This window comes from Amblyomma americanum, chromosome 1 (genome assembly GCF_052857255.1).
Source record: "Amblyomma americanum isolate KBUSLIRL-KWMA chromosome 1, ASM5285725v1, whole genome shotgun sequence".
Lineage (NCBI taxonomy): Eukaryota > Metazoa > Arthropoda > Arachnida > Ixodida > Ixodidae > Amblyomma > Amblyomma americanum.
The window spans coordinates 299,393,511-299,414,730 of NC_135497.1; the positions used below are offsets into that span (position 1 = coordinate 299,393,511).

The 21,220-nt window shown below is 47.6% G+C and overlaps 1 protein-coding gene across 1 annotated transcript in view; it reads left to right on the forward strand.

Annotated features, from left to right (window-relative positions):
* The first annotated feature begins 6,616 nt into the window (after positions 1–6,616).
* LOC144119472 (YEATS domain-containing protein 4-like) overlaps positions 6,617–21,220 on the forward strand; it is a 30,507-nt gene continuing 15,903 nt past the window's right edge. Inside the window, exons 1-4 of the mRNA XM_077652074.1 lie at positions 6,617–6,740; positions 11,221–11,337; positions 11,998–12,067; positions 13,477–13,571. Coding sequence (XP_077508200.1) covers positions 6,678–6,740; positions 11,221–11,337; positions 11,998–12,067; positions 13,477–13,571 — 345 coding nt within the window. The 5' untranslated portion in view covers positions 6,617–6,677. The remainder of the gene's footprint in view (positions 6,741–11,220; positions 11,338–11,997; positions 12,068–13,476; positions 13,572–21,220) is intronic.

The window sequence follows — 21,220 nt, forward strand, 5'->3', positions numbered from 1 at the left end:
TTCGCAGCTACACAATATTTCAGGAATTTGATGCCTCGGCTCTTACATCATCTCCCGAATATCAGCATCTTCTGCATCCTTGGACTAGCAAAGACTGGCGCTCACGCAGACTAGAGGTCTCTTTCACGCGCTTACGTTGCCGGGTTCCCCTTCTAAATTTCTACCTTCACAGATCTGGCCTGGCGGCTTCCCCACTGTGCCCTTTTTGTGCCGAACCTGAGACAATAGATCACTTCCTGCTGTTCTGCCGCCGCTTCTCTCATTTGAGGAAGCGTCTTTTGCAAATTCCATTTCATCAACTGGGCTTGCCTGTGTCCTCCGCGGTTGTTCTTTCCATTGGCGCTTCTTTGCTTGGACGAAGCGACAGGAGTGTGCGTTCCGCTGTGCAAAATTTTCTTCAAGAAACTCAGTCAGTACGACATTGCAACTTTACAGGCATTGTATACTATTATGCACATTAAGCCACTGTCCCGTCTTCGATCTCCAAGTTAACAGGACCCCTGTCCTTCCGTCTTCCAATCTATCAGGCTACATCCTATTACCACGCCTTTTCGCGTCAAAACTTTCCTGTTTCCAGCAATTAACCGCCTGTGTCTTGGCCACTCCCCCGTAGTGGGTATGTGCCAGCAATGTCTGAGGCATTCCTTCCTTCCTTCCTTCCTTCCTTCCTTCCTTCCTTCCTTTAGAGCTGTAGATACATCATCATCATCATCATCATCATCATCATCATTTATTTTTCCTTAAAGGCCCCAATGGGGCATTACATAAGGGGGGGGGAACAAATGGTAATAACGGGTCACAAAGGTAGAACATAAATATAAATGGCAAGCACAAATAAACACAGTAAACGCTTTGAAATTACCAAGACAATAAATAGGTAAATAAAAGGCACTCTACAGGAATTGAGGAGAGAAATAAGCAGTCAATAAGTGTTTAAATTTTACTGAGTTGGTTTCATTGACAATATCGCCAGGGAGTACATTCCACTCCGATAGAACAGTTGGCAAAAATGAATTATTGAAAGCTTTAGTGGTACCATGAATACGCTGAACACTGTTGCTATTAAACAAACGTCGGGAGGATCTCAAGGGGGGCAGAATAAGGCTCTCACGTAATTGCGGGAAATTATAATAGTTTGTGAAAAAGGCAAAGTCTTGCTATCTTACGTCGTGATGACAGGGGGGTTAGACCATGTGGAGAACCTGTTTCCACCCTCCGTTTCGATGCGGCCCATCTTCATCGTCGGCCGCCGGGACGGACAGCCCCCGGCTGGGCGAGGAGGGAAGTCTCCCTCATGGGGGAAAGAGAACGGCGACGGGAGCGCCACCTCGTAGGTTACGCGGAATTCTGCGGAACCGGAGAGAGGCCCTTCGGGATCCGGCCAGCGTGGTGAGCGGTTGGAGCCGCACGCTCTCGTCACCTTCCGCGGCAGGCGCACGGGGATCCGATGTGCCTTGCCGCCGGACTTCTGGTTCCAGGCAGCGAAGCGAGCGCAGCAAACGCGCGCTCTGACCGCCTTCCCCAGCAAATGCTAGGGAATGGCTTTGCCCCAAGAATGCAGCGCGCACGGGAAAACCCGGCCGCCATTATCGGCGCATACAAACGTTCGCCGCCGATACCTCCGAAGTCGCGCCCCTGCCCCAGCCGGTAAGTCGGAAGTCCTTCTTACGTAGCCTTCTATTTCCGAGGAATGCCTCGTTGATGTTTTGTAGCTAGCTGGCCCACTCTGTGTATTAATTGCAAGTGTAATAAATAGCATATGAGTGTTAACGATGTGTCGTCCCTTCCCTTTGTCCCTCGAGCACGAACCCCTCCGCGGTTAGCGAGCGGGAACGCTGCATCCGCGGAGTGGGAGTGCGGGCGGGGCGAAAGGCTTTGTTCCCCCATATTTCCACAATGGCGTCCCAACGTGTGGCAAGCTCTTGGGACGAGGGACGGCAGTCAGTTCGGTTCGTGGAATGCCCGCCCGGATTTGGAACAGCGTTAGGCCTGAACCGAATTCGGAGTTGCTAACAAGGCGAAGATGCTTTCTTGACAGCGAGATGAGCGTAATAGCAGCATGGGAGGATTGCCGTGCATGCTACGCTTTTGATGAGCACTTCATCGGTACACCTGTGGAAGGTGAACGTACGAGGTCCGCTCATGGAGAGCGAGACCGAGACGTCCACGGAGAACAGCCAGCCAGAAGCGAGTGAATGCGGAAGCCTGGAGGGTGGCCCGATTTTTCTTGTACATAGTTGTAAATATTCTCTGTTCTGTCTCTTTGGCTCTGGGAGCCGGGTGCCGTAGTCAGCTGTTTTGGATTGCAGTCGTGATTACAGGAAAAGCACCGGGGCGCTGCGACACCGCGAGAAGCGGTAGGCGCCGTTCGCGTTAGGGTCACCTTGGCAGAGACGTATCTCCTCGTGGCGTTGTGTTCTAGCTATTGTCCTTGGCCCTTTGTTGGCACCCGGAAGTGTAAGAGCGAGTAGGCCTAAGGCTCTTCGGGAGCTGCCTGTCGCTTTTGGGAGGACATAGTCGTACCGTGGCACAAGCACGCGCAAACGGGTTTGCTTGTTTTATATTTAACCTCGCTAGAGCCGAGAGGTCTCGCTCAACAACAGAAAGCTGACTTTGTTCGAACGAACTTATTTTTTGGGCTGCGAAGCGAATTTATAATTTCGCGGAACCAGAGACGCTAACGCAGCTCAAGTGAGCTTAACATCACCATGCCGGAAAGCGAACCGCGAATGTGCTTCGTCCGAAGTGAGCCAGCTACGTTCAAATGAACCGAGCGTTTGGGCGGTGCCGGATAGGATTGTTTGGCACTTGCATTGCTCCGCACTTTACCAAATGGTGAGTTTACGCGGTCTGCATTGTTTTTGATGCAAACTTTTGGAGATCCTAGGAGCCATATGCAGAGTTCAAGAGAAGCTGCCCCGGCCTGCTGTCCATTGTATGGGTCTCTGCCTGCTGCCTTGCGGCCATGAGTCATCGAGCTGCAGAGTCTCCGGCGAGCAGTTTGCAGCGGCTACGAGAGGGGGGCCAGCCCCTCTACCTTCCAACAAAGGCGCGTCGGCGCGAACAACACCTCCCGACACGCTAATTTTGGATGCCTGCCGCGGGACAAGGACGGGTGCCTGGTGACCTTGCTGCTCATCGGATGACCCCGGCACCCCGCCTGTACGAGCTGTCTTGCAGTCATCATCGCAACGCTCGTGGCCCCTTCGTCGATGGCATCCATGGACGGGTTCAACCGTAGGCCGACATTTAAGGAGGGAGGGATGTGGAGAACCTGTTTCCACCCTCCGTTTCGATGCGGCCCATCTTCATCGTCGGGACGGACAGCCACCGGCTGGGCGAGGAGGGAAGTCTCCCTCATGGGGGAAAGGGAACGGCGACGGGAGCGCCACCTCTTAGGTTACGCGGAATTCTGCGGAACCGGAGAGAGGCCCTTCGGGATCCGGCCAGCGTCGCGAGCGGTAGGAGCCGCACGCTCTCGTCACCTTCCGCGGCGGGCGCACGGGGATCCGTTGTGCCTTGCCGCCGGACTTCTGGTTCCAGGCAGCGAAGCGAGCGCAGCAAACGTGCGCTCTGGTCGCCTTCCCCGGCAAATGCTAGGGAATGGCTTTGCCTCAAGAATGCGGCGCGCACGGGAGAACCCGGCCGCCATTATCGGCGCATACAAACGTTCGCCGCCGATACCTCCGAAGTCGCGCCCCTGCCCCAGCCGGTAAGTCGGAAGTCCTTCTTACGTAGCCTTCTATTTCCGAGGAATGCCTCGTTGATGTTTTGTAGCTAGCTGGCCCACTCTGTGTATTAATTGCAAGTGTAATAAATAGCATATGAGTGTTAACGATGTGTCGTCCCTTCCCTTTGTCCCTCGAGCACGAACCCCTCCGCGGTTAGCGAGCGGGAACGCTGCATCCGCGGAGTGGGAGTGCGGGCGGGGCGAAAGGCTTTGTTTCCCCCGTATTTCCACAACCAATGGAAGATTTGATATTAGTAACGCTCAGCCGAGAATCATATTTGGATGTTATAAAACGAGCAGCTCGGTTTTGGACTGCTTCTAACGCCTGGATTAGGTATTCTTGATGGGGGTTCCAAATAGTCGATGCATATACAAGTTTGGTACGGATAAATGTTTCATATGCGATTAGTCTAACCGTGGGCGGAGAAAATGTGTGAGATCGTTTAATGAAGCCTAGTGATTTGGAAACGCGTGCAGCAAGTGACTTGATGTGCATTGACCAGTTCAGATTACTTGTTATTAGATACCTGTAAGATTCAACTTGCGATAGCACGGTCGAGTTTAGCGAATATGAGTAGAGCAAGTTAGATAGTTTCCGGGACACGTGCATAAACTTACATTTAGCCACATTCAACTTCATGAGCCAGGTAGAGCACCAGTTTTGGGTTAAGTTTAAGTCATCCTGCAGCAGAGACCGATCACTATTAGAACAAATACGACGGTAGAGAACACAATCATCTGCGAACAGACGAATGGATGACGAAATTCCAGCGGGAAGGTCATAAATAAAGATTAAAAACAGAAGGGGGCCAAGAACTGATCCCTGAGGGATTCCAGAGGTAACATTTGTAGCGGCGGAAGGATGACTATCAATGACGGTGTATTGCGAACGATTAGTTAAAAAGCAGTGAATCCATGATAATAATAGTGGGTCTAGAGACAGGCAGGAAAGTTTAGTCATGAGGCGCTGGTAGGGAACGCGGTCAAAAGCCTTAGAGAAATGGAGGTAAATTAAGTCGGTTTGAAGGGATGAGTCTAGGTTTGAGTGGAGGTCAGTCGTGAATTCGAAAAGCTGTTTCACATGAATAACCAGAACGAAATCCGTGTTGTTTAGAGAAGAAAAAGGAATTATTATCTAGGTGCGTTGCAATGTGAGAGTAAATTATATGTTCGATGAGCTTGCATGCAATGCACGTTAGCGAGATAGGCCGATAATTGGATGGATCGGAGCGGTTTCCTGAAAGGTATGCGAAGGGTATGCAATCCGGCGCTTGTAGAAATTGTCAAACTGTGCAAAGTATGATAACATAGGAAGTCACATCGCATTTAAAAGTGACACATCTTGTTTCTGTTGCAGCTTCCGTCTTCTGGAATCCTATGCGAAATACAAAATCGCGTTCTGCTGTAACTAGCGAACGACTCCAGCGAAGCGGCCACCCTGAACAAAATGGCGCTCAAAATGGATTTGTGAGCGGTACAGCGGCTGCGCTCCCTGCGCTTTTCGTAAGTAACTTCGATATTTTCTTGTTTTGTGTACGTAACTGTAGGAATGTTCAGCCTTTGATTTTGTGAGATAAATACTATAAGACTACAAAGTGTGTCTTTGTGCAAAGAGGGAAGTTTTTCGTGGCGGCTGCACCATTCTCGTGCAAGATGTCCAGGGTTCCCGTTGTTCCGAGTCAACATCGCGCACTCGGGCCTCGGTGCAACATGCAAACTTGTGTTTTATTTCGGTTTCAGGAGTCATTTACTTGTGGTATTCGCTTATTTAGATGGAATTGATTGGTTTACGGGGGTTTAACGTCCCAAAGCGACTCAGGCTATGAGAGACGCCGTAGTGAAGGGCTCCGGGAATTTCGACCACCTGGGGTTCTTTAACGTGCACTGACATCGCACTGTACACGGGCCTCTAGAATATCGCCTCCGTCGAAAATCGACCGCCGCGGCCGGGATCGAACCCGCGTCTTTCGGGCCAGCAGCCGAGCGCCATAACCACTCAGCCATCGCGGCGGCGCGAGATGTAATTGAAAACGCGTGAAGATGTATTAGTGTTAATTTTAATCTGCTACGCCGGACAAAGCGGCTTTACTGTTTCGTATATGCTGTTTCGCTAACTTGCAGACCACGTACGAGCGCGCACGAAGGAAGACTGGGAAAGACGCATACGCATATTTGTCTGTTCTTTTTAAGACGCTCATAAGTACACTTTATACCGAAATAGAATTGACACAGACGTAAGAAAAAATATGGATGTTGGAGCTTCATTAGGAGTGAAAACTGTAAGCTCTGACAGCACAGAGTGAGGAATTCCTGGAACCCTGATAAAAACAACTAACTATGAGGTCTCAGCAATTCCTGTTTGCATTAACGAGGAAAGTGGCGCGCCAGAGTGACGATGTTGCCGCTATGATACCTGGGCGGAACTTTTTACGCTTTGCATTTATCGCTCAGGAGTGTGAACCCCACTACTGTGATCGCCGAGCGCTAGTCCGCGGGTTCGACTGAGATTTTTGGTAGGAGTTAGGGCACGCCATGTACCCGAAATAAGTCTGAACCCCGCCACTGCGGCGTACTTTATGTTCCACTGTGTTGTTTGGCGCATAAAAGTCCAGTAATCGTTCAGAAGTTTGAACAAATAAACAATGATTGTTTGTCTACGCCTGAATCATGACCCAATGGAGGCTTGTTGCCTGTTTATGATAGCATCACATGTTGCCAGCTAAACCATTTCATGGGCCATTTTCACTTTAAGGTGCCTCCTAGCTTGAATATAGAATGTTATTTTGATACTGATGAGCATATTCTGTCTGTTTCACTGTAATGACATACAACTTGCACTCACTATTGTTGTGGTTTATATGTTATATCTTAACCATGCAGGTGTGACTGTAGGCTGGGCACAAAGATTTTTGGCAGAAAGCTCTCTTCAACGGTCTGTTGCTGTGTAATGGCAGTTGTCATGCCGGGCATAATTTCAGAGATCGTCCAAGAACCCGGTGGGAGGATGAAGGTATGTGGTATACATGCGTTTGCCTGCTTTTGTTGAGATTGCCTTATTTTCCACCTACTGTAGCTGCACCCACTCTAGTAGCCAAGAAGCTATGAGGTGCTGTTCCTCAGCACGAAGTTTCAAGTTTTATTCCTGACTGGGGTGGCCGTATTTGATGGCGGCAAAGTAAGAACCCCAGTGGTTAAGACTAATGCAGCACCCACCGTTATCGCATGTCTGACAAACTATGTTTAGCTTAAGCAAAATACATTAATTTCTTAGTGAACTGCCATTTCACTGGTCTGGCGAACATTATTTACTTTTTTGGTTGTCTGTGTGTGGAAGGTTTCTCGGAGCGACAGTGTGCGCATCATGCCTCGCCATATGTTTGCTCCAAAACATGATGACAGTTCTTCATTCCACAACAGCTTAGTATGGAAATGCAAAAGTGTTTGTTTACTGAAGTTTCAGCACACATGTAAAACAACCACATGAACCAAGTAATATAGAAGGAACCACTAAGGCCTCGTCGTATTGACTTCTACTCATAGCGGGTCAAATGGCGGCATTACAGTAAAGGAGAGAGGAAAGAAACAGCAACATAATAGAAGTGACCACTGCTTTAGTTCACAGGTGCAAAACATGCAAGGGCACGACAGTCTAAACAACATAGTCTGACAAGAGTTAACACGTGAAAGGGTTGGTTTTGAGAGGTTAGGGATCCTCAATGTTAAATGTTTGGAGGTTATTCCACCTGCCTGTGTTCAGTGTTGCATGCTAGAGGTGTTTATTCCTTTGTTCAAAGAGTCCAAAGTAGAGATACGGCAATGTTGGCAAGCACCCTGAGACTTTCCCCTCTCTTGTTCACTTTATGACTATGTTTAAGGAGGTTTTTTTTTTCTCCAAAGATTAAGGAAATCCTCCAAGGTGGAGTTTTTGATCAATTCGCTCTCACCTTACCATATGATAGCCATTCTGGTTAGCTGAGCTAGCAGGGCGACTTCCTTGGTGATGCGGTGGTCCTAAATTCCAACCCTGGACCGAAACGAAGTTTTGCTCAACTGCGATGTTTCTGTTGGTATAGTTTTCCTTTCTAGCCATATGGGTGCACTTGGGGGAATACTAATGAATTACTCCCTTGTTATGTTATTCTTTATTAAGAATGTATCATGCTTAACGTAAGAAGCATTTGCTGAGCCACACAGGTGCTAATAATAAGGGAGCTGTAGAAGAAAAGATTGTGCAATACATAGCTTGTAGGCGGCAACATAAAATTCCACAAGCTAGGAACATTGTAGTGTGTATTGCAAGGAAAACTCTGGTAATTCATCACTACTGAGCCGATGAAGGTAGGTCAAGAGATAGTTTCTGTGGGGACGGTCTTATTGAGAGGTGAGGAATTGTGCTGGACGGTTGTGAATGACATAAACTCCCAGCAGGGGGGCGTTTGCAGCTTGCAGGCGTTGGTGAGTGACGACACGACGGGTTCCCGAGCATCCGCAGGGACAACCCCGCAGGGGGATGATAGTGAACAGTGCATGACCACGGACCCGAGCACCCGTGCCTAGCCGTGCATGGCATCGCTGTGTAAGGGTAAAAGGGGATCCTGGTGGTTGAGCCGATGCCGAGCGTTTGGACGTTTAATGCCCCTCGGCGGAGGCAACACACCACTTCAGCCTCAGCTTGCTGTAGACGGCACCTCCGGCCGGACCCGACCGGGGGAAATCGGCAGTCGCCCTTTCCTATCCTCCCCTCTATCTCTCACTTTCCTACCTCTTTCTAACAACTATCCTGTCTCCTACTCACTTCTTCGTTTTTCCTTTTTTTCCTGGCGGCGAGGATTAACCTTGTGTGGCCAACCACCCTGAGTTGCGTCATGTTTGGTTATAGTTAAGGTGTACAGCTGGCGTGGGCAGGCCTTCCTTGCAAGTTCCTGTCCCATCCCTTAGTTGGGCAATAACTTAAGATTGCATTAACTTAATGCATCATAACATAAGACTGAAATGGTAATCCGCATGGAACAACGAAGTAACAAACAAACTACGCAATGTGAAACCAGTTAAAAGTGAATGGAAGTCCTGCACCCATCAGGAACGTTTTAAGGAATTGATTATCTGCCGTCTTCGTATAGGACACACACCTCACGCACAATTTCCTACTGACCAAACAAGATCAACTTGTTTGCGAAGAATGCGGAGACAAAGTTATGATTAACCATATTTTATTGTCTTGTGCGAAACTAGAGAAACTAAGGAAAAAGTACTTTACTAAATTTTATACCGAATGCATTCCTTTTCATTCTGCACTGCTTTTAGGAGATGATGCAATTATTGATATATCATGTGTTTTTAGCTTTCTCAAAGAAACTGGATTTCTCAAGAGACTAAAATTTTTTACCCACTGGTCTGTTTGTATTTTAGTACACCTCAACCGCTTTCTCATTCCGGAGAAAAGGGCAGAGGTTGTTTTACTTGGTTGGTTAGGGGCCTTCACTCCTTGCCCAGCCAATGACGGGTGATGAGGTTACCCGACCCCCTTACAACTTTTAATGTTAGCCATTATTAGGAATTGACGCCAGCTGGTATTAGGGTTGGTGCCAGCAGGTCTCGAGGATTGCCACCAAGACAGCATCTCTCGCCAGGTGTCTGTGGGGTGCATTTATGGCGCTCGCCCGGCCGTTGCTGCGTGGGATAAGCTGGGAGCAGGGTTCTACGAAAATTCCTTTAAGGAGTCGCTGTTGCCGCCAGCAAAGTGGCTCCGGCCGTCTTCTGATTTTCGCCGACGTCTCTACCGACCCGACTACACCTGGCATCCCGGGCACAGCACCAGCGTGGGAATGGATCGCCACAGCGGCTCGTCCACAGGCTTTACCGGCCATCGCTAATGGCAGAACCACTGGGGATTATCTCCCGACGGGGCACTCCGGCTTTGCACCTCGGTGGAGGTGTCTGTGCGTGAGAGTGGAAGTTTTGTCCACACCCACCATGACGAGGGCGTCCCCTACCTGGGGAATTTAGGGAAGACGCAGTGTATAAAACTGGACTGCAGATGCAGTTGAAGTAGCTCACCTCTGAACTCAAAAGCTTGTAAATATGTAAAATAAACCAAGTCTTCTTCTCCACTAGCGAACCCTTCACTCAGCGGCACTCCTGTCCGGGTCAGAGCGGGCGTCATCTTGACCGCGGTTGTGTCGAGTAGCGACCCCCATCCCCACCTTCAACACCATTTATAAATATTGTTTTTGCTCAGAATACTGGGTAGAAGGAAATAACTTTTCAAGCTTTCTACACCGCCATAAGATTTTATCTGTAAAAATCTGCAGAAAATAATTCCTGATACCTTGAGCTTGGCGCATGATACCTGAAAAGTAATTTGTTGATTGGTGAATGTTGCTGGTGCTTAAATTTAGTTGCTTTTCTAGCCTTTTGCATCATATATGTGCACGAAGCTGACGTGTATGTTCAATCAGTTTGATAGTGTATCACTGAGTTACTATGTAAGCACTGCTGGTAGTGTCAGTGGTAGCAAATATTTACAGTGACCTAGTAGTTTTTAAGTAAGCAAGGTCATTTTGTTACTGTCTGAGTATTTAATTGAACTTTGTAATCACAAATTTTGTCTTTGCCTCTAGTCTGTTTTCACATCACTGGAAAGCAGGTGGTAACGAGGGCGCAAGTTGGGTTGCTGGTGCCATTGTAAAGTTGTGTCCTGGCTAGCTTGAATCAGTCCAGAATGCCCAAATTTAACTCTCAAAGTCTGTTGGTGTCCTGTCAAGATGCATGAGTGTTGCATGTGGAAGGTAGGTTTTTTTGGCTTTTATGAGTCAAGCCTTGCATTTCTGTCTGAGCGGCCCGTTTTGCCGTGCTCCTGCTACAGAGGTGACAGTAGATCACTTCTTGACAACTTGCCGTGGACTTTGGGCGGTATGCAAGCCAGGATTACCACCCTCGCTGACCACCAGACACAAGAATCTGGACACATGGGCCCCAACATCAGGCCTTGATTGTATTTATATTCGACACATGTCTGCATATGTGCATATAACTGTCTTATGCCCCACGGCACATTTGTGGTGTTAAAAAACCAAAAATCTCAGTGGTGGCCCCACCTCTGTGCCATGGTCACAGTGCGGTAGACGTTGCAGTACCACTGGGTCATTAAGCTTGCAACCTCTTGGAATTGCAAAGGAAGCCACAACTAGGTTGTGACAGGAGCTTTTGATCCCTGTGACAAGCAGGGTCACAATCGGCTTTTGATTTTAAGGCGATAGCCTTTAATGGCTAATACGTCTGTCCGTTACAGTTTAGGTCACATGACTTTGTGATGTCACGTGACCTGTCTGTCACGCTCGTGCCAGCTGCTCTTCTCTTCTGTTGTGAAATGAGTTCAAAGGCGGCAAATTCAAATCGCTGCAATGAGTTGCAAACGGCTTTCACCTTCCGGCAGTTAAGAGATATCCAAGTGCTTCTAACGATTTTTTTTCTCTTTCTTTCATTCACAGGGGTTGACTATTGTGAAACCCATCGTATATGGAAATGTTGCTCGTTACTTTGGGAAGAAGCGAGAAGATGGCCACACTCATCAGTGGACGGTTTACTTGAAGCCATACAGAAATGAAGTATGTATGCCACTGCTCGTATTACCAGTCTTCCTGTAACTTTGGCTGGTTCAGATGTTCACATGAAGCTTCTTTTCTTTTGTTCGGAACGCTTTGCTTTGAGTCAAAGCTAGGAGTACAGCATCGCTGTTTGTTTCACCTAGACAGTAGTGAAATCTTAGTAATGTATGCTTTGTGCATAATTGAATATCACAGAGAAATAGATATGTAGTTTTGCTTAGGAAATCTTGCTTAGGCAGCCTATGCTTAAGTTTAACATCCGTTGAATGCTTTTCTTCTGTACAAAACTTGCCCACTAAGGTACACTAGGCCAGCACTTTCTGCTTTGCTTTCAAGCTGTCGTGCCAATGTCTCAATAGCTTGCCAAATAGCTGCTTTAAATTACTGCTGTATTAGGCAGAATCTGCCGTTATGTGATTTGTGCATCAGAGAAGTGATATGCTTGATGTGTCTCGGTACTCGCATATCGAATGTATCGCTGATACTATGCAGACTGCCCACTGGTCTAGTCTGGCATACTGAGGTTTGGACAGTAGTTTTTTATTACATGCAAACTGCAGCAAGTGACTTAGGTCAAACTTGTTTCTTCTGGCAAACTGAAGGGGTGTGCTGTCTATAAGGTTAGTTGAAAGGTTAATGGGTTGGACGTGATTTCTTTAGGACATGTCTTCGTATGTCCAGAAAGTGCACTTCAAGCTTCATGAGAGTTACCCAAATCAAAATAGGTTGAGTATTTGGAACTCTTTTCTTCATTCCTTCCACTCGGGCAGTTTGCACTTCTAACTGATTGACTACCGTGGCTTGCGTAAGTTATGCTGTGGATGATGGGGACCTCATTCTGCGGTGCTTGAGAGTACGGGTGTACTGTGATTCTCAGCTGTGTTGTGATGTGCTGTTGTCACCTGCCATGGTGCCATTGCCCGAGAGAATGCAATAGGCCTGCTTGAAGGGAATGTGTATAAATGCTGAGGAGTCAAAATCTCCACCAGAGTGCTGTTATTTTGGTAAAAGGGCTCATAATGCACCCCGCACAGGCTCTTGCAAATTGGTGCCAGATGAAAACAAAGGATAGCTGTGCAGTGTATTGAAGAAGCTACACATAGAAATTTTTCAACTACTTTCACATTAATTTACAATGCAACATCAGGTTAAATCATTTACAAAATGTTATTGTTAGCCAATGAGACGACGTGGCTGCACACTTGTCAGTAGCAACATCAAATACGTGTGCTAGGCTTGCGATGCGCGGAGTATGTCCAAGTAGGTGCTTCGCGTTTGTGGCCTTACCAACAGAACGCGTCACTGTGACCTTACAAAGAGCGTTGCTGTAACCCTTTGAATTGTCACTCCTTTTCAATGGTCTATAGGGCTTCTGGTTCTCTGAAATATTATGTTACTGCCAAGTTGATGGCTCCGCATTATGAGCAAGTGTTCAACATAGGACTAGTTCTTAACTGTGTTGTGCATTAAGGTGTTATTGGCTGCGTATTCTGTGGTGAAGATTGATGCTTAGGTAGCATTAATCATACATTTTTTGTTTTGGAAGCTAGAACTAAGTGTGCGGGCATGCAGTGGTTGAATCGACAATACCATTTGTTGGGCGAGTTGGTGCTCACGATAATTCATAACAGTGCGACAGACGGGACAGAGAAGAGAGGACACAACACAGAACGCTCTGTGGTGTGTCCTCTCTTCTCTGTCCCGTCTGTCGCGCTGTTATGAACTATCGTGATTATAGTTGAATCGTACTTCCCTTGATGAGATTGATCTACCAATTGTTGAACCAACTTGGTCAGTATAAGCTCAGCTTAATCTATTCCACTGATAGCAGTGTCATAAACGGCTTGTTCACTGCTGCCTATCCTTTTCAGCTTGTAAAATGGGGGAATATATTGTTCTTTTTGTGCATTTTTATATCAGTTCTGTCCGATTTATGTTGCAATCAGGATTTTACAACATTGTGCCCTAATAATGTTGTTTAGCATCTTCTTTATCCTTTCTCCTGCATGCACTGGGTAATTGTGGATTCTGAAGAACAGATTATTTTAATGAGCACTTTTCTACTGATCCGTGACAATGACTGTGATGTTGAGTTTATATTTTGTGACGTGTCCTTTAGCATAGATTTTTTTTATGCAGTGGTAACAAAGCCACCATACGAAGTGACAGAGACTGGTTGGGGTGAATTTGAAATTGTCATTAAAATATACTTCATGGATACCACAGAAAGACCGGTGAGTGTGATGTCTCATTAGTTCTTGGACAGGAGTGTGAATTTGCCTTGACAGTCTTTGGGCTTTAATAGTGCACTGTGCGTGAAAATTCGTTGGGAATATCAGAGTAGTCCCTTAAACCATTAACTGAGTGAAAGCTCCTTTGCATTCTTAAATCTGAATGCGTTTTGAAAATATGCCACATTTTGGTCACAACACAGTGCAGTCCACTACAGGGAAGTTCACTGTTAATTTAATTTATTTACATGGGTGTATTTGGGCAGAGGGTAGGTAGGGGGGCCGGTTCAATTATTAAAAGTTATTCTGAATGTGAATCTGAACTACTTTTCAAAGCCCCCCATTTTTTTGCATAAGATACTGTGGAAGTTGGACTGCCCACCTCAAGAGTCACCTATAAACCTGCCCTTTGTCTGATGTACCCAAGGCCCCACTGTCCGATAACCCATGCATCGAAGCAAAGTGATGCAGGTGCAGAGGGACCTGGATTTCTTCACTTCATCTGCCACTTCGTTTCGATGCGCAGCTGTTTTGCACGCTCTGGTGCTCCGAGGAACACTACCACATGCTCGCATGTTCACCCCCAAGAGTTGACGGCTCTGTGTATCCTGAAAGTCCAGCGTTTCTATAAATACTTTCATTTAAACTTCCAAAGTTTTGTTCTCTGGAGCCACTTTGGCAGTACTGGGAATTGCAGTCATCATAGCGATATGCTGTTGTTTATAAATTGGGCTTGAATATGTGTCACGGATCTCCCCGGAGAACACTCGGACCGAAAGGATGGACTAGGCGACAGGTGTACCAACACAGGCGCACATTTATTACACGCTACGTGACACGCACACTAGAACACAAAACTAACAAAACTAACACAAAACACACAGACTATAAATAGACACGACCTGGGGACACTGCTACCCGCGTCTACTACTAGCGTTCTACTGTTAGTGGTCGGCGTTCGTGCTCACGGTTGGTTCAGTGCGGCGGCGGCGTTGTATGGGTCCAGTAGCCAGCGTCGAGGCGGCGTTCAACGTGGTTGGGCTGGCGTCACTGGCGGTGTCGCTGGTTGTGTCGTGTAAGCTCCTGGTCCAAGCGCCCGTGGAGATAATGCCGGTGTTGGCGTTGGGGGCACCACCCGTATGGGTGGCAACAGCGTTGGAGACACCCCTGGCCGTAGCAGGTAGTAGAGTCCTCAGTTAACTCCCCGGAACGGGCTCACGAGCGGCAGGAAGTCCACGATGCTAAGCCGTAGAACGCGAGCTCACCGGAGCAGTAGTCGGCGTCGCTCTCTTCCAGCCGAAGCCTCCCTGACCTGCCGGAGCCTCCGCTTCTCTGTTCTTCACCCGCGTGCCTCGCTCTCCCTCGCCCTTTTATAGCCTTGGCGTTAGTCCACGTAAGCCTTGTCGTCTTCTCGTTCTTCTCTTCTCCACCAATCATCCCTCTCCACCTCACCGAATGCTTCTCCACCTCACTGAATGCTTCATCTTTATTCCTCGGTTAATCCACGTCGTCTTCTTCACACCTCTTTCCTTCATAATTTTGTTTTAGATGCAATCACTATGTAACATTTATTTGCTGTACACTTCTTTCCTTTTTGTCGCTTTATTTGCCTTCCTTTTTTTTTTACCTCGAATTGTTGTGCATGCGCCGGTTTATGTATTCTGTTCTTGTAGCCATAGGAGGCCCTATTTGCAGTCTCGACTTTTGGGCCTCCTGATGTATATACCCCATAAACCATGTACTGTAAATGCGAAATAAACTTGATTTGATTTGAAAAAAAAATATGTGACAAGGGCCCCTTCTCTCAAGAGTATTTCCATGAAAAACTGCTCATGTCATCCTCATCTTCCAAGCCGTCCAGCAAACCGACTACCTTCTGTGGCGATTCTGGACCCAGCTCACAACACACCGCAGATGTCCAGCACATACCAAAAGCACACCACTAACACAGCACACCAAACTGCATTTTCGGCACATTAACATACCACTGCCTTTGTTAATAAACATGTTAATCTCCACAACACACTCCCTTGTATAATTCCATAACAACGACATCAACAACAACAAGATAAATCCCAGAGATACATTAGCACAACAACAAGATACATCCCAGAGATACTTAGAGCTGTTCAGCTGCCTCTGTCTGTAGAGAGCTATAATTTGTAACATATGACCTCCGTTTTGCCTGGGCTATCCGAAAACATCTCCCCCCTGATTTGGAGTCAAGCTGTGATCGTCTCTTCATTTACATTGGGCTTCAGTAGTACCTAATCCCCTCCTGCATTTTTCTTCCGACTGCACGTGGGCACCTCGGCAACATCACCTGTCTCCTCGGCCACTACTGAGCATGCTACCTTGGGGGAGTACGTACCAGCATATCTTTCTTCGTACTTCTTCAACATATTTACATGGAAAACCTTCTTAGTGCCATCTATCAATAATTCAAAATCCATGTCCTTTTCCTTCTGCGTCATAAGGTACGGGCCCTTTCATTGGATCAGTAACTTATTATGATCCGTGGGTAGGAACCCTGTTGCCCGGATTCAGATTCCTGTGAATGGCTTTCTTTTCATAATATCCCTTATGGCGTTCACGCGCCTTTTCTCGGCCTTGATGTGCAAGCCTGCATGTTTCTTTCAACCTGTCCCGCAACTCAAGAACGTACTTGTATGTTGTCTTGAGATCTGATGCAATCTCTTTGTTAGCCCACAGCTCCTTGAGTATTGCAAGTGGATTTCTAACGGTTCTTCCATATAACTTCTCGAAAGGCGAGAAACCAAGACTCGTTTGCGCTACTTCGCGGTAAGCGAACAAAAGAGCTGGGAGATATCTATCCTAATCAGTAGGTCTCTCCTGGCACATTTTCTTGATCATATTTTTCAGGGTGCCGTTGAACCGCTCTGCAAGCCCATTGCACATGGTAAGGCGTTGTCAGTAACTGCCTTACTGACAAAAGGCGGTTAACTTCCTTCATTAGTTCCGATGTGAAGTTCGAGCCCCGGCCACTCAAAACTTCCCTTGGGAACCCATAACGCGAAAACATTTCCACAAGACCCTCCGCCACTTGGATACTGTCAATAGTTCTCAGTGGAATAGCGTCATGATAACGAGTGGCCACGTCAAGCAGAATAAGCACATATCTATTGCCTTTGGCGGATACTAGAGAGATTGGCCCCACAATGTCCATAGCCACTCGTTGAAACGGTAGGTAGATGGCTGGCATCTTGCCCAGAGGTACGGGACCAACTCTTCCCTTCGGAACTGTCCTCTGGCACATGTCACATGAGCGAACAAAGCGCTTAACGTCACTCTGAACACCCGACCAAAAGAACTCCTCGGTGATCTTAGACACCGTTTTTTGAACACCCTGGTGTTCGGCCATAACGGCGTCATGCCCTAAGCGTAGCACGGTCTCTCGCATATCTCTTGGTAACACCAGCTCTTGGACCCGCCTTCCTGAGCTAAATATGCATTCCCTGGGCAGACCATTTACCAATTCATGTTTGAATGACGTACGATTCTTCTTTCTTTTCACTTTTTCCCTGACTTTCAAAGCAGGCTTTCAAGCTCGTATCTTCTCTTTGCCTAATTGAAATTTCGCCCGGTGTTACGCTCAGGCACATCGTAACGGGAGTAGAGAGCGGACGCTGCGTTGCTCGGGCTGTCGCTTGAGCTCTTGTCTCCGCTGCCGACAAGAAACTGACTGTCCCATCACCTGCCTGAGCTGTCGAGGGGCTTTCCTCTTTTGAGTGTTCTTCAACGTCGATCATCCTCCACTTGGGATCGGGGTCCTCGACACTTCTTGCATCCATAATGTTTCCCAAGATGAGATCGTAGATGGGTTGCTCTACGCATTTTGCTACTACCTGTCCAGTATAATATGGCGTGGACACTAGAATCCTGGCTTCGGGGAGGTACTTTACTGTGCTGTCTACAAGAGTGACGGCCGACGCTTCTCCTGTAAGATCCTCGTCCTTCAACAGGCTTCTCCGAACCAAAACTGCGTTGGCTTCGCTGTCTCTAAGAACCAATATAGGACGCTCCCCTATTTGCCCAACCACCACCGGCATTGCTGCTTTCGACTTGGGTGTTCCATTCACCGTTCCATTTCCCAGCAGCGTTTGCGCTTCTTTTAGCTGTGGAACTTCAGGAAGTGTGACAAGTTCTGCCCGAGAGTCGACAACGCATTCGGCTCGGTCCTGCGTTCTGTATCGGCACTCATCCAGAGTATGACCCCTCCTCTTACAATCTTGACACACAACCTGTGTTTTTTGGGCAGCACTACTAGTCCTACAGTCAACTGCACGGTGTTCCACCTTGCCGCAGAGAAAACACCTTACTGGCGCCTTAGATGCACCGCCCTATGCTCTTGGTTTTGCCGCAGCTATCTACAGGATCTTTTGGGTTCCCGCCTTTGCCTTACTCAAATTTCTTAGCCCCTGAGCCTCCATGAATTGGTCTGCAGTGTCGGCGAACTCTTCCAATTACCACAACTTTCTTTCTTTCAGGAGTAGCACTAGCTTTGAGCTGTAGCACGCTAAAAATTGCTCTGTGACCAGCTTGTCACACACCCCTTCAAAACCCTTTTCTGTGTTTGACATATCAAGCCACCTAACAAAATAGTTGGTCAGCCTGCAGGAAAACTGCTTAGCGGTTTCCGAATCCTCAGGCATTGCGGTGCGAAATCTCTCACGAAAACACTCTGTGGTAAGCCTGAATCTTTGGAGGAGCGCCTTTTTGACTTTCTCGTAGTCCTTGGAATCAGCAGCAGACATCCTACCAAACACATTCAGAGCCTCTCCGACTAAACACATGCTCAATGCCGTGGCCCATTCACTGCGCTCCCAGCCTTGCCCCAAAGCTATCCGCTCTAATCGTTGCAGATATGCATCCAGATCATCTCTTTTGTCATCGAAAGGAGCCATCAGCTTGCTTGGACAAACTCGCAGGTCTAGATTCTCCACCCGCTAAGGAACGCTGATCACTGTCCGTGGTCTCCTCATATCCTCCCGCGAAATGCGCCTGTTTCCACAAAAGAAACTCCTCCCGTTCTATCCTTCTTTTCTCCTGGTCTTCTGCCTCGCGAGCTCTTCTAGCTTCTCGCTCTTCTGCCTCGCGAGCTCTTTTATTTGCTTCGCGAGCATCTGCGTGTGCTTGCGCCCTTTCCTCTCTCTGCCTATGTGCCTCCTCTTTCTGCCTCTTTCCCTCCTCGTCATAGAGACGCATCGCCTCTTCCTTGCTTAACCCCAGCTTGAGTTCTAACGGTTTTGCCCAATCCATACTTTCTGCCATCGACAGATCGGAAAAATCTGAGACAAAACAAAAAGAAAAAGTAAATGAATACTGGCAGGCTCGCCACTTATCTGTGTCACGGATCTCCCTGGAGAACACTCGGACCGAAACGATTGACTAGGCAACAGGTGTGCCCACACAGACGCACATTTAATACACCCTACTGACACACACACTAGAACACAAAACTAACACAAAACACACAGACTATAAATACACGACCTGGGAACACTGCTACCCGCGTCTACTACTAGTGTTCTACTGTTAGTGGTCGGCGTTCGTGCTCATGGTTGGTTCGGTGCAGCTGCAGCGTTGTATGGGTCCGGTGTCGAGGCGGCGTTCGACGTGCTTGGGCTGGCGTCGCTGGATTCATCGTTGGCTGCGTCGTATAAGCTCCCGGTTCAAGCGCCCGTGGAGATGATGCCGGTGTTTTTGGCATTGGGGGGCACCACCCGGATGGGTGGCAACAGCGTTGGAGACACCCCTGGCCGGAGCAGGTAGTAGTGTTCTCAGTTAACTCCCCGGAATGGACTCAGGAACGGCAGGAAGTCCACGATGCGATGCCGTAGAACGCGAGCTCACCGGAGCAGTAGCCGGCGTCGCTCTCTTCGAGCCGAAGCGTCCCTGACCTGCTGGAGGCTCCGCTTCTCTGTTCATCCCCTGCGTGCCTCCCTCTCCCTCGCCCTTTTATAGCCTTGGCGTTAGTCCACGTAAGCCTTGTCGTCGTCTTCTCCTTCTCTTCTCACCAATCATCTCTCTCCACCTCACCGAATGCTTCTTCATCTTCTTTATTCCTCATTTAATCCACGTCGTCTTCTTCACACCTCTTTCCTTCATAAGTTTATTTTAGATTCCCTAATATATGTGACAATATGACACCTTCAAGTGTAAATAACGAGATAAAAAGTTCTCGCTGATCGTGGTTGAATAATAGTGTGCTTCATTTTCTCAGTGCAGTGGTACCTGCTTATTAATAAAGATGTGTTGAGCATGAGGTCACATGTTGATCCTGGATATGGCAGCCACTTTTTAATCGAGACAAAATGTAAAGTCGGCTGTGTACTGAGTTTTCAGTGCACTTTAAGGAACCCCAGATATTCGAAATTAATTCGGAGCTTTTCACCACTATGAGCCTTGTATTTCACACTGCTCGTTTGCGAGTAAAAACCGGTCAGTCACTAGTGATAACAAACTTTCATTATTTCTCTATTAATTGCGTGTCTCCACTAATTACTTGTATTCATATTGATGCTTGTTTTTTAGTAGTCTCACTCTCATTTCATTCCTCCCTAAGTCCATTCCCTTGGATCCGCCATTCATTTTACAATAGTTTCCTTTCTTGATTTAGCTTGGCTTGGCTTTATTAGAAAATTTGACCAGTCAGGTTTGATTGGATGTACTTAAACCTCATTTCGTGTCAAGAACGACATCGGATGGTTTCTATGTACTTCCTGTGCACATGCGTATGGTCTGTAATGAGAGTGAGAGCACCACTCTAGCTGAGGGGCCAGTGGGGGCATATTCAAAATTCCGCAAGTGCACTTTCCTTCAGCCCCGGCGCGGTGGCTCAGTGGTTAGGGCGCTCGACTACTGATCCGGAGTTCCCGGGTTCGAACCCGACTGCGGCGGCTGCGTTTTTATGGAGGAAAAACGCTAAGGCGCCCGTGTGCTGTGCGATGTCAGTGCACGTTAAAGATCCCCAGGTGGTCGAAATTATGCCGGAGCCCTCCACTACGGCACCTATTTCTCTTTCTTCTTTCACTCCCTCCTTCATCCCTTCCCTTACGGCGCGGTTCAGGTGTCCAACGATATATGAGACAGATACTGCGCCATTTTCTTTCCCCCAAAAAACCAATTAAAAAAATTAAAAATTAAAAAAACTTTCCTTCACAACAATGTTGCCCAACACAAGATGGCTGACCATGCGTTTCCAGCTGAAACAAAGCAAGAAGGACTAGTTTTTTGTTTGATTCTTCGAAAATACGTTTCGTTCGTTCTATCCACACCCTTAGCTTCTGTTCTGTACTCCTGGCAATTTTTTTTATAGAGAATTCGGCGATCTTGTCTTTGGCAACGTATTCATGTGGGAAAGCACACTTGCAGACTTTTGAATATCCCCTATTGACTGCTCCCAAGAAACCTGAGGAAGAGTGTTGTATTCTTCTGTCTAGAGTGCCTAGGGTGCCCGAACAGGACACCAGGGAAAACGCTGGGATCATTTGCGAATAGCCTAGGGCTTGAAACAGCATATTATTGTGCATGCACATTCCCATGGATTGTATTTAGCTCCTCTTGTCTCTAAAAGCTATATCGGGCCCTCCAGACAGTGGCGATTACCACAATTGCAGCACCAAATGTGC